Source organism: Neoarius graeffei, chromosome 1, assembly GCF_027579695.1.
Source record: "Neoarius graeffei isolate fNeoGra1 chromosome 1, fNeoGra1.pri, whole genome shotgun sequence".
Classification (NCBI taxonomy): Eukaryota; Metazoa; Chordata; class Actinopteri; order Siluriformes; family Ariidae; genus Neoarius; species Neoarius graeffei.
Genome location: NC_083569.1, coordinates 92126338 through 92140664, shown reverse-complemented (window position 1 = coordinate 92140664; position 14327 = coordinate 92126338). Strand labels below are relative to the sequence as shown.

Below are 14327 nucleotides of genomic sequence, written 5' to 3'. Positions count from 1 at the left end.
CACACACACACACACACACACACACATAAGTCATCTGGTTGGGGAGAGAGAGCCCCCTCTGCTTTCGCTCTCTCTCCTTAAATAGGGCGCGGTCACTGGGAAGACACACAAACACATTAATTAACAACAGGTGTAGTGATTCTGCCACTTAACTTCCCTGACTCCGCCCTCCTGTCACACACCGATGCTAGACCACGCCCCCGCTGCCACAGACTTGTTTTCTATCGGAGTCATAACTGACCTGTGACATCATGTTCCACTGTGTGAAGTGTGCTTCATCATTTAACAAATATAGAACATCAGAGGACACTTACATTTCATAACTGCAATCTGATGTGTTGTTCATTTACTTTATCATTATATTACACTGCTTCATCGATTTATACTGAATTTATACAGAATACTCAAAACTATTTTCTCTGTTTCAGCCTCCGAGCTTCAAAAGGTGAAGCAAAATGCAGGTGAGAATAAACTGTGTGTGTGTGGGGGGGGCCTGAAAGGAATTTCAGTAAATACACAAATTACTGATATGAATGATCATTTTAACATACAACATTAGCTCTGCTGTACACTACATGGCCAAAAGTATGTGGACACCCCTCCTAATTCAGCTGTTTCAGCCGCACTCATTATTAACAGGTGAATAAACTCAAGCCCATAGCTGTACAATCTCCACAGACAAACACTGGCAGTAGAATGGGTCGGACTAAAGAGCTCAGTGACTTTAAACATGGCTCTGTCAGAGGATGCCGCTTTCATCACAAGCCAGTTTGTGAAATTTCTGCTCTGCTAGATTTGCCTCAGTCAGCTGGAAAGATATGTTCACACTCACGAGCAACAAAGCAACAGGCAGCCATTCATGTTCTCTATACACACGTGACACAGAGCTGCGATTTCAGCGACAGGGACAACGCGACAAGCAACATGCGAGTTTACATTTTCTCAACGTTATGCAAATTAGGTATGAAGTGGTAAATCCAAACAACTGGCTCAAATGATTCCTCAGACTAATCGTTTGGGACACGTAGTACAATATTTTTTTCTTTCCTGCCTCATTTTATTTCCGACCTGCAATTAGTTCCTATGTACTGCTTAACTAAACTAAAATGGGGGGGGGACCTCTTCACAGTGGATTCAGTTTAACCTGTCCTTTAGGATTTCTCATTAAACCTGTATCGAGACAACACACACACGCACACTGTATATGGCACTGCCCAACAGCGGTGCTCCCGATTAGTGTAAAATATGATTGTAGAGTTATTTTTTCAAAATCAAATTAAAAATAAGCACTGGGAGGAAAAATCAGTCTTATGTAAATAAAGATACAAATCTCGTTGTCTGGTGGTCAAGTGTTCATGAGATGTTCATACGGACAGATGGACATTGTACAGTCAAAAGCCATCAAAAATCAGGTCGATGCATTCCCATATTCTCTTCAGTATGGAGCTCTGTTCCGCTAATACAAAATTGCATGTTATACAGCGTACAACAAACACACAATTCTCACTTTTTCCACTTTGATAAAATGTTACAATTAAAAGTATGTTTTCAGTACAAGTAAATCATATCTTGTTGTAAATTGTGTGCTGGAGGCGACATTTTGTTCAGGACTCCTCCTCATTGGAGCTGAATGGACGGTACACACCCACCGGCGACAACAGTCGTGCTCGCTCCACGCCCACAAGAGACAAACTACAAGCGACATGAGTGACTTGTGACATCAGGGGCCATAGGGCTAGTGTTATTATTGTGAATCGTCAAGGAGCAACAACAGTTCAAGCACGAAGTGACGGTCCACACAAACTCCCAGAGCAGGGCCGCTGAGTGCTGAAGCACGTAGTGCAGAAAAACCCTCTGCTGCATCACTCACTACAGAGATCCAAACTGCCTCTGGAAGCAACATCAGCACAAGAAATGTGCATCAGGAGCTTCATGAAATAGGTTTCCATGGCCAACAGCTGCACACAAGCTTCAGATCACTATGCGCAATGCCAACCCCATATTAACATCCATGGTTTTGGAATGGGACGTCCAAGAAGCTCAGATACAGGAGGTGTGATGGTCAGGGGTCAACATACTTTTGTCCATATAGTGTATATAATATTATCCATATGAAACAATTCATGTGTTCAACACCACATTTTTACTCTCTATAAAATGTATAATCATGAAGTAGAAATCTCAAGTTCAGTCAAGTGAAATCTGGTTTTATTCAACACGGACAATGAACACCATGGGAAATAATAAAGGCTAAAGTCCTTTCCCGCACCATATGGCGCATAGGGCGGCGCCGATCTCTGTTTCTGTAGCCCTCGGCCTCTTGCCTGTTACATAGCTAGGGTTACAGTGGGGGGCTAGTCCTCTGGTAACCGCGAGAGTTTGGGGAAATAATAACAGTGTATTAAACAGGATCCTACAAGTGTGTCTTGTCTCGAATTTGAACTTTTGGTTTGTAATGTAAATATTATTCACATGGTACACTACATACATTTTTGTTATTGAATCTAATTGTATTTGTTGAAAATAATTGCTGCCAGCTGAAACATATTAATGACCTCAGTAATTATCCGATCAAAGGCTCTTAAGCATTTACTAATTTAAATCCAAACTGTGACTTTTTTTGTCCTGGTAGTGTATTTGATGATTTTCTATCATATTGTGCAGCAGTAAGGCACTGTGTGATATTAAATGTGGTAGTGATTGTGCTGAACTCGCACTAACACTGACTCAGTAGTGTTTTATCAACCCCTTCCCCTCAGTACCCAGGACTTATAGAGACACAGTTTAACATGGTGAAGGTGCAGATCGGGGCAGAGGGCAGAAATTACAGCTCCTTCTCATGTTTAGTGAAATGAATGCTACCAGATTATGGGCAGCTCAGGTCATGTATCCAGATTTGGACAACAGGAAGTACGTAAAAAGGAAGGAGGTTTATGGAGTGAAATGAGCATTAGCAGAACCCGATATTATACTACATCATTTTATTACGACCTGAATTCTTGAAACCAGAATTTCTGAAACCTTGAATTTCGTAACCTAAATTTTCAGTGTCAGAATTTCAGATGGTTTAATTTAGGACAAATATATTCAAATATCTTAAGATTCACACACTCAGTTTTCAATCATCACATTTACACATTTCTTTTCAAGCATTACAAATTCAGGTTGAGTTTCTACTGACTATGATTTCACTCCATCGAGGGTTCTGTAAGAAGAGCAGAGACACAAACACATCACTCACAATACATGAAATGACTTGTTTTCTATCGGAGTCATAACTGACCTGTAACATCATGTTCCACTGTGTGAAGTGTGCTTCATCATTTAACAAATATAGAACATCAGAGGACACTTACATTTCATAACCGCAGTCTGATGTGTTGTTCATTTACTTTATCACTATATTACACTGCTTCATCTATTTATATTTTTATATAGAATTTACACAGAATACTTAAAACTATTTTCTCTGTTTCAGCCTCAGAGCTTCAAAAGGAGAAGCAAAATGCAGGTGAGAATAAGGGTCATTCCACGAAATCGTTATCTTTTCAACTTTGAAAAATTTAAATATAAAATCTCTTTTTTCTCAATTTTTAAAATACCTATGGAAAGAAGACATCTTAAAGTGACAATAAATTATATGGTGCCATCTCAGGCTATTTATTTTATTCATTTTATGACGTTATGTACTTCCTGATACGATTTATCTGTCAACCCTGTTATAGACAAAATGGTTACTATATAAAATATTTAGAATTTGAATTGTGTAATATTTTACACGTGTATGAGCAGCACATCAGTCCCTCTTTTCACTAGGATTATTGCAGATTTTGAATATAATTCTAAATATTATATTTTATCTTTCAAATGACCAAGAAAGTCTAAATTGAAAAAGTAGACCACATATAAATTAAGATATATAAGTATTTTTATGAGAGAGGTATTGAATCAAATGTATTTTCGAAAATGGTTTACAGTCTTAACTGGAATGATAATACCTGGCTGGCCCTTCTAATTGTCATTTTTACATTTTTATCAAATTAATGACAACAGGACTGACCTATGAAGTAACAGGACTGACAAGAGTAACAGGGATGATGAGACACAATCTTCAGCACATTGTACATATTTGTATCTTTTAAAAACATTACTGTATGTATTATTGTTATTATTATGCTTTATAAGTAACAGTATCTTTGAAATAGTATTTGCATGGAATTTGAATATTTATAATAGTGAAGCACATTGAATTCTAAGAAATGTAATGTTTTGAGGGATTTGTAGTTGGAATCATGACTTCTAGACAAAGTTCTTTTAGCTGATATTTGGTTTCATATTCTTTAACAGATAGAGGTGTGTCATTGCATTTACACATCATTAACAAGAGTTTTAGAAGAATGTTACTTTAATTGAAACTGATCTTCAGTAAAACCAGACCATAAAGACCGATCACACATCACAAATCTCTGAAGTATCAAAATTCACACTGAGTCGGGTAAAAACTCCACCAAATTGGTTAACATGGTGAACATGCAACATCACCAGACCGTTAACACTTATCACATGTTACATGCCTCATTGAAGATGTGTGAAACACTGAGAACAGCAATAGCAATCAGCACATATGAAAGTGTATCATCTTCACATCAAAACTGAAAACATAGACTTTAAGGGTAGAATGAAAGTAAATGCATAAAAATCTGAGAATGTATGGCAACTGTATTGTGTAGCAGTTTAGAGACTAACAGCTGTACAAACATAGTATTAGAAATGAAAACTTTCCTGCCATTGAGGGAGGTAGCACCATAGGAAAATGAGATTTAAAACTCAGAATGTAACCATACTATAATGTTAATAAGAAATGGAGCTCAGAGAAATGCAATGAATTATTCATAGATAACAATTTCTATGGTGCAGCAATATAGAATGAAATGCTGTCGGAGCCATCGTGGATTTTACAATGGCATAGAACGTGATTCAATCAATCACAATCAAGGACCGGAACTATCAGTTTTAGAAATACACATATATATAATGTACTTGTTCTGTGTCTGTTCTTGAATGCATTCTTCCATGCAGAATTGCACTGCTTCTAACACTCTTTATCTGTGTATATGTATACCTGCATGTACACCTGGCTTATAGTGACTTATTTTTTTATTGTTCTGACCTTGAAGGACCAGCTTCTTCTTGATTTGCCTGTTCTGGGCTCACTGGAGGAGTTGCTACACTACTGAGTGCAACTGAAACTGCCTTTTTTGGTGCTCTGCTCTTTGCCTGGGCTTGTCTCCATTTTCTCCACTGTAACCTCTGCTCTCTCTGACTGCACTCATGTATGGATTTCTTCTTTCCCTGTTCTCTGTCTCTCTTCCATTTCTTCCTCTCCCACTCAAGGTACTTGGCCCTTCTCTCAGGATCTTGGTCTCGGCGAGCGCGATAGCGCCTTTGCTTTTCTGCTGCACTTAATGGCATACTAATAGCATCTGTAAAAGTGTATCGAAGCATAAATATAAACAAATAATCAAAACAACAATATTACATTATCTTTAGCTAGCAAATAAGACAGCAACCTCAGTAAGTCATTAAATATTAAGCACTACTAGCAAATGTTACCAAGACTGTAATAAGCGCTCATAAGCAGCCACACTGCATAATATGGGCATCATCTCAGTGATACTTGAATGAAATTTTTAAAAATACACAATAAAACTTTTTAAAAATGATAGCAATTTAACTAAATAAACTTTTAAAACTGTGTGACTAGAGTGAAACCTAATCAATGTCACTCCTGTTACTTAGATGTCAAACCTGTTACTCTGGGGAGAGTAACAGGACTGACAGTAACAGGATTGATGATTTTAAGCTAATTTGCCCCTAGCTAGCTAATGTTCAAGGTCACAAGAGCAGATGTCATACAGTTTGAAAGGAGATTACTTGTAGATATGGTAAACATCAAGATATGAAAATTATAATTTTAATTAATATGTAAAAAATTGGTAACAGTAATGCTGTATGATGTCCTCACCCCCAACAATCTCATAAAACGATAAAATTTTACATTATAGAAGAGAGAAACTTATTTGTCTTTCAAAGATTGTTAAGCCTCTTCTTGTAAATGATGTAACTTCCTGTGAATGATGTCACTGCTGGAATGTGCCATTATTTTACAGGGGTGTTTTTGTGTCAGTAACAGTGTTGACTTGAAATCAGGGGACACTGATAAAATAGGGTGACCAGACGTCCCGATTTGGGGTTGTGTGTCCCGAGTCCCGACAAAAGTCTGTCGGGACACGGATATGTCCTGGTTTTTGCCACTCGCGACGTTTGCGACTGAGCAGCGTGGGAATCATTAGCGGAGAAATGTCTGCATTTACTATTTTGATGAATTGACAGGAATCGCAAACTTTCCTGGTTACTGCCTCCTGGCCCTGTGGCATGGGTGTTTATTTAGCCACATTATTCCAGACAACAGAAAGTGTTGCCATGCAACAATAAAATAAACATTAACTGGTGCGAATGTTCTTTGTCTAGCAGCTAGCAGCAGTAATGCCGCAGCAATTATGCCAAAAAGAAAATGTACCTTTTCCAAAGATTTACAGGGCACCTACCCCTTCCTCCGAGAGGTGCAGAACAATGCGCACGAAGCCTACTGCACACACTGTAAGTGTTCCTTCTCCGTTGCCCACGGTGGTAACGCCGATATACAGGATCACATTAAAACGCTTCTTGTAAATATACGTAGGCTAATGCATTTTGTTTAGGGTGGGTGGATTGACAGTCGCCTTAGCTTTGTTCCTGTGCTTTGTTCTTGTACTGAGTTGGGTAGCCTATGTTGCAAATGCTGTGCGCTCCTGTGGGGGCTTTCCTTGGGCTGTCGCCCCCTCCTCCTTTATTGCTGTTTTGTTTGAGTATATATTCTCAAATCACTTGTCTCTTTTTTGTTTCTGTTTAACATACCATTCAGACAGTTTGGCCATATTGCTGTGTTGAACAGCTTGCTGCACCTTCCATTAAAGTGTTCACTTTTGTACACATCTTGCTTTATTCATTCAGTTGTGGGGAATGGTTAGTAAGGTTGATTCTGACCTAGGCTATGTTGAGGTCACGTATCTACTTTTTAAGTTCATGCTATAGTGCATGCAATTTTAGAGATATAGCCTACATGTGCATATGCATTCTTCTTGGTGTTCTCACAAACAGGGGAAATAAATCAGTTTAAATTTGGCCTATGGACATAGCCTGGCCTATTCTCAGCCATTACAAAATCTGTTGTCTGACCATAATTTAACTGATCTGTATACCACTATGCTACTAGATAACAAAATGCCTGTTTGTTTTATTTCATGTGAAATGTTGATAAATGTGAGCTTCAGCAAAATGATAAGAGCACCTCTCTGAGTGTCACGTTTATGTAAAAAAAAGGTGTGCGTGCACGAGCATGGTCACGCGCAAAAGTGTCCCAGTTTCAGACTAGGGAAATCTGGTCACCCTAAATTAGACTGAATAGACTGTTGCCTTAAAATGAAAATTCCATGATATATATGGAAGATATATATATTTTCCTTTTATGAGCAACTATTATTAGGCCACTCAGTAGCCTATGGAGTTCATTCAATCCAAATGTTTGTGTTGAGAGAAATTGCATGTATCACTGTATCAGTATGGATTTATAACATTCTGTATGCACATTATGGATACTCCAGAGCCCTCCAGCAAACATCATCAATAATCAGGATTACAAAATGTATTCCTTTGTTTCCTCCATTTATTGACTTATTGTATGTGATCAAATGTATGCCTTGATGAATAACTACACTAGTTTTTTGATACAATTACAGAGTGCACTGCAAGAAATCCACTAAGTGTTTTTGGTTTCTTTTAGGCATCACACATTTATTAGAAAACACAGCAAATGTTCAAATATTCAAGTTAAATACTTAGCAACAGTATCAATAAATCCACACATGAACAATAGCAATGATCTCTATGACCACAGCTAATGTGCAAAATATTAAAGTTAAATACTTAACAATATCAACAAATCCACACATGAACAATGGCAAAACACCTAGACTTAATTATACAATAAAGATACCTATGAAAAAAGGTGATTTTTTTCACACACAGTGTGATATCCAGACTTCATAATTTATCACACCTGCTCCTGCTTCGCAGCTTCTAGAATGTTCACCTCTGTTGCGCACGTAGAAAAACTGCCAGGCTGCTGTGAGTTGCGCTAATAGCGGCGCTGCGCACACACAGAGCTACACATTTCACGCGTCCCGCGCCCAGAATCAGACTGTACCATTAGTAAAAAGGGTGGGGGGTGAAATGACAATATCATAAATAATTCAAGAAAAATGTTATAGCAAATCATAACCATGTATAATTTGCATATTTTAACAGATGGAATGAAATATTTTATTTCAAAAACTTACACAAGGCAATACTATTAAAATAATATTAATATCCCTCACAGGGCCCCCTGTCAGTGCCAGGCCCTTAGAATCGTCCTAACTTCCCCCCCTAGCAGCGCCCCTGTGTGTGAGAGAGAATGTGTGTGTGTGTGTGGGGGGGGGGGGGGGAGAGTGTGTGGGGGGGGGGGGAGAGAGAGAGTGTGGGGGGGGGGAGAGAGAGAGTGTGGGGGGGGGGAGAGAGAGAGTGTGTGTGTGGGGGGGGGGGGGAGAGTGTGTGGTGTGTGTGGGAGAGAGAGAGAGAGAGAGAGTGTGTGCAGGGGCGGACCGTAGGGGGGGGGGCTGAGAGGGCGAACCGCCCCTGGCCCGGGCCCGTGGGAGGGCCCGGAGATAAGCCCGATATATCGCTTACACTCAGTCCTTCGAGATTACATTCGTCGTGCTCATGCCCGGGCCCGTGTGAGGGCCCGGGGAGTTATCTGATGCACCCCTTAAAATCATTGCAATGTGTTGCAAACAGGGCTTTGAACCGGAATTTTTTTCTATTGGTTCGTTCCGAACAGAAACGGAATTTTAACGTTTCCGGTTTTGGGTTCCACCATTAAATAGACGTTCCCGAACCGGTTAGAACAAAAAAATTTCGTTCCCGGAACGGTAATTACGTTCCCTGTCAGCTGTTTAACAAATGGCTATAAAATTATGTCTCTGTCTCATCCAGCTTAAGCCAAATGTAGGCTAATTCTATTACAACCTTCATTAAATAAGACAAGAAATAATTCAAAACAATTATTATTTCAAATGTTGGCGATTTGGATTCTCAGTATGTCTTCCCAGCTACACAAACAGAAAAAGTGCCAAAAATGAAAGATAATTCGTTTAGTGTGTTACCAAAGGCTAGTCAGGCCCTATAGAGGGCTACCGCATGACGTCACCGCGCCGCGAGATTTTGTTAGGCGCCATATTGGAAGACCAAGTGCACATCTATGCAAGTACATACATACATAAAACAAACTACACCTGAAATGTAGCCAGGGCCGGTTCTGCCCTAATCTGGACCCGGGTGCAACATCGCGCAACCCCCCCCCCCCTCCCCCCCCCCCACCCCCCCCCCCCCCCCCCCCCCCCCCCACAAAAAAAAAAACCCACCAGTCTAAATCAGGACAACCATCACATAACTATAACTATAAACATTTTATATTAACTATTTTAACTAAATGGGCTATAATAAATAAGCCTGCAGGCAGCCACGGCGGGCTGCCTCAGAAAAGGAACCATTCAATGACAACTGAAAGCCTGCAGCCACGGCGGGCTGCCTTAAAAAGTAACCATTTGTCCTACCTTAAAACTCGTTTTGCATTTTCTGCCTCCTTTTTTGTATTTTCGACCCTCCGTTTATTTTCTTTCCTTTTCTGAAAACCCGATTTGTGTCCAGGCATTTTGTTCTGCTACCAACGAACTAACTCGTCAGGTCTCGTCTCTCGAGCCCGCGATGATTCCCGTGGGAAGGGCAACAATTGATTCATTTTTACAAACAGCCAATAGGGAGGTTGCATCGTTCAGACTCTTCTTTGCTCAGACACTCAGTAATTCACCTAGTATTCACTAGTAGTCCACCTTCCCGCTCTCTCCATTCAATCAGCGAACGTCACACAGGAAGTGAACCCCAGCGGGTCATAGAAACTTCCGCAGGAGAAGAATGACTATTTGTAGGCTACAGAAACTTTGAGGAACGAAATAAAAACCGGTATTAACCGGTTACCATTATTTTTAATAAGCGTTTCTGTTCCGGAACATAAAAAATAATAAAGTTTCTGGTTTCGTTTCTGTTCCATGTGAAATAGAAAAAGTTCCCGGTTTTCGTTTTCGTTCCTTGAACCGGTTCAAAGCCCTGGTTGCAAATAGTCGAGCGCGCGAGCGTGTACAATGTTGCGGATCTGGCAAAAATGCTCCTTGTCAACCACCCAGCAGTAATTTCTGCATTCAGTGAAATTTGCACCGCCCTCCTTTTATTTCTGACTCTTCCTGTCACCGTTGCAACCTCTGAGCGCTCATTCTCCAAATTAAAGCTGATTAAAAACCACTTGAGGAGCGCAATGGGACAGGAGAGACTGAGTGGACTTGCCATGTTGTCCATAGAGAATGAGAGAGCAAAGAAACTGGACATACAGAGCATCGTGGACGAGTTCGCGGAGCGCAAGGCTCGTCGTATGCCCTTCAAATAATGCGCGCAGTAGGCTATTGATGTTTTATTATGAGCCATGTACAGTATGTCGCCTAATGTTTTTTTGTTTCTGAGTTACATGTTCGTTTGAAGGACTTAATGTACAAAATAACATAGTTGCACCCCGTAGTGTTGAAATTGGTAAACACAGTGCATTCAGTGAGGTTTGCACCGCCCTCCTTTTATTTCTGACTCTTCCTGTCACCGTTGCAACCTCTGAGCGCTCATTCGTATGCCCTTCAAATAATGTGCGCAGTATAGGCTATTGATGTTTTATTATGAGCCATGTACAGTATCCTAATGTTTTTTGTTTCTGTTCGTTTGAAGGACTTGATGTACTAAATAACATAGTTGCACCCGGTAGTGTTGAAATTGGTAAACACCGCAGTTGCGGACATTTTGTAGCCTAAAATGATGTTATGATAAGCTTTAATAAAGGGCCCGGTCATTTGCCCCGCCCCCGGCCCGGCTCTGACTTGTTCCGCCACTGAGTGTGTGCGTGTGTGTGGGAGAGGGAGAGAGAGAGAGAGAGAGTGTGTGCGTGCGTGCGTGTGTGTGAGAGAGAGAGAGCGAGAGAGAGAGGTGTGTGTGTGAGAGAGAGAGAGCGCGAGAGAGTGTGTGTGTGTGTGTGTGTGTGTGTGAGAGAGAGAGAGCAAGAGAGAGAGGTGTGTGTGTGGGAGAGAGAGAGAGAGAGAGGTGTGTGTGTGGGAGAGAGAGAGAGAGGTGTGTGTGTGGGAGAGAGAGAGAGAGAGAGAGAGAGAGGTGTGTGTGGGGGAGAGAGAGAGAGAGAGGTGTGTGTGTGTGTGTGTTTGTGTGTGTGTGTGTGTGACGCTGACGGTGGTACGGTCGGGCTCTTTTGGTCACCAGAAGCTCCGCAATTGCTGCCCTCCGAGCCCTAATGCGTCTCTGCTGGTCAATGAGCTTTATTCTCAAAAGCAAACAGGCGAATATAGCTCTTAATAACAGAAATGCTGCTACTCTGAGTGTTTCCATGCTTGTCACATGTACAATGGTCGCTCTTTTGTGGCGCGAAGATTGCCTAAAACTCCGTTTTGGTCTCTTTACACACAAACGCAAAACGGAGTTTTCAAAAAATCTCCACTTTTGCCGGAGTTTTTAGAAAGAATCGTTTTCAGAGGAAAAAACTCCGTTTGTGTATAAACGAAAGGCACAAACGAAGGCAAAGGTCTGCGTTTTTAAAAATACCCGGGTATGTGTAAACAGCGCCTAAGGCTACATTTACATTAGACCGTATCTGTCTCGTTTTCTTCGCGGATGCACTGTCCGTTTACATTAAACCGCCTGGAAACACCGGGAAACGGGAATCCGTCAGCGTCCACGTATTCAATCCAGATCGTCAGCTCCAGTGTTGTGTAAACATTCAGAATACGCGGATACGCTGTGCTGAGCTCTAGCTGGCGTCTCATTGGACAACGTCACTGTGACATCCACCTTCCTGATTCGCTGGCGTTGGTCATGTGACGCGACTGCTGAAAAACGGCGTGGACTTCCGCCTTGTATCACCTTTCATTAAAGAGTATAAAAGTATGAAAATACTGCAAATACTGATGCAAATACTGCCCATTGTGTAGTTATGATGGTCTTTAGGCTTGCCATCAGTAAGTGATATGCGCTGGGATCACACACACAGCGGCTCAGTCCCGAATCGTGGCTTGTTCACTTCACTCGCGCGCTCTGTGAGGTGCGCAGGGCCGGAGTGCGCACCCTCCAGAGGGCACTCGCTGTTCAGGGCGGAGTGATTTGGAGCGCAGGATGCCTGCGGAGCCGAGCGTATCCGTGTATTGGCATTGCTGTGTGCACGCAAATCGTGTATTGGTGTTGCTGTGTGCACACTAATCGTTTTAAAAACATTAATCTGATGATCCGCTGATACGGTCTAATGTAAACATGGGCTAAGAGTCACTTTTCTCCATTTTGGAACCGTTTTCCTACTTCTTGAGGTAAACAGTACGGCCCCACGGAAACAGCCGAATGTGAGGAGCTGTTTAATTAGCATAATTATGGAACTGCATCACACCAAGATCACACAGAAAACACTGAGGCTACATCCACATGACAATGGCAACGAGATTTTAAAAAAAAAATATCGCATCCACATGGGCAACGGATCAGTAAAATATCAGGTACATATGGCAACGCAACGCTTGCTGAAAACGATGCAATACACATGCCACACCTCTACGTGCGCTGTAAGACAGTCCCATCGGAGACACCAGAACAATAGAAGAAGTACGGCGCATGCGCATAAACCCCTTCTTCTACCCGGCGTTATAGACATATAAACACAGACGCCGCATTGAGCCTGGTGGCCCGTTGCTGGGATACGTCAGAGTGTCCGCCATATTGGATGTGGCAAATCTTCCCTGTAAACCAATGCAAGTAAATGGACTGAACTTCATAAAGCCCCTTTCTATAATAATGTTTACCTCGATGCCTTTTATTCACCCATTAAGACACACACGTATATATTTGGGAAACAAACAGGCATCAAAACAACATATATAACTTTTAATGTGATGGTTATAAATAGTGTGCGAAATACCCGTCAATATTCCGTGGGAGGTGTGACCTAAATTTCCTCAACATGCAGCAGGCCTATACCGGAATCAAGCTATCGGAAACTTGTTTTTTTTTTTAAATTCCGCTGCTACTATCGTAGGCTACTAATGATAGCTACACATCAAGGCATGTTTTGGAGCTCAGCAGGGATCATGTAGAATAATGTGCTGTGCTTACGCTGCTGAAGCCGTGCCGTGCCATCTCCGCATCACTTTCATTAAACGCCGTGCAGATAGGCTATAAAATGTCTCCAAAAACAATTTTTGCAATATACAGTGCTATATGGAAAAAATTCAATTAAACCATATTACAATGGGATTGCTCCATGTGATTGCTTCACAGTCTGACATGCTTCCAATCTCTTCTATTTTTGAGTGTGCCATCACCATCTGACAGCTGGTGGTGAAATTGGTTGGGTGGGCTATGAAATAAATTATAAATTTATTTATAAATTATAAATTGTTTGGAGACAGGTTTCACCGAGCGGCCATTATGCGCGAGACTTCATATTAGCCACAAAGTCAGAAAAATCTGTTCGTAAAATTATGTTATAATTACCAAATACAATGAAAAGTATTTTTCCAGTCTCACCTGTGAAAGGTAATCCCATGTGATCTCGTTTGGACGGTAAACCTGTTGGTACAGTTAAACGCAGCACATGAATGAGGCATCTTTATTCTCCGCTTTGCCCCATCCAATATGGCGGCGAGGATGACGTATGATTCTACGCGGAAGGCGGCGTCTATGTTTATATGTCTGTGCCCGGCGTGAAGCACTCACAGTCATGTGGTTGTGACGTCATCGTAAACAAATCCGTTCTACTCATCCAGACGACTTCGCAACGGCGCCGTTGCCAGATCATTCCACTCTGGAACCCGTTCTCAAAAGATTTCATTTTGGTTCACCCAAAACGCCGGTGCCGTGTGGACGCCAGGCCGAAACGATAAACAATTTTATCAGATTCACCTGAATCCGTTGCCGTGTGGACAGAGCCTCAGTCTACATCGACCTCAGAGAGTTTTGAGTCACAGGGGTGTAATTTGTGGTTGAATAGAAGCTATTCGCGAATGTCAGTCACATGACGTTTGCTTGTGAGTTTACTTCGGGGTGAA

At 41.4% G+C, this 14327-nt stretch overlaps 1 protein-coding gene across 1 annotated transcript in view; it reads left to right on the top strand.

The window, feature by feature from the left end:
- Nucleotides 1–14327, top strand: part of LOC132885483 (E3 ubiquitin-protein ligase TRIM39-like) — a 67263-nt gene that overhangs the window by 10220 nt on the left and 42716 nt on the right. The window contains exons 3-4 of the mRNA XM_060920191.1: nt 429–461; nt 3479–3511. Of these exons, the coding sequence (XP_060776174.1) occupies nt 429–461; nt 3479–3511 (66 nt within the window). The remainder of the gene's footprint in view (nt 1–428; nt 462–3478; nt 3512–14327) is intronic.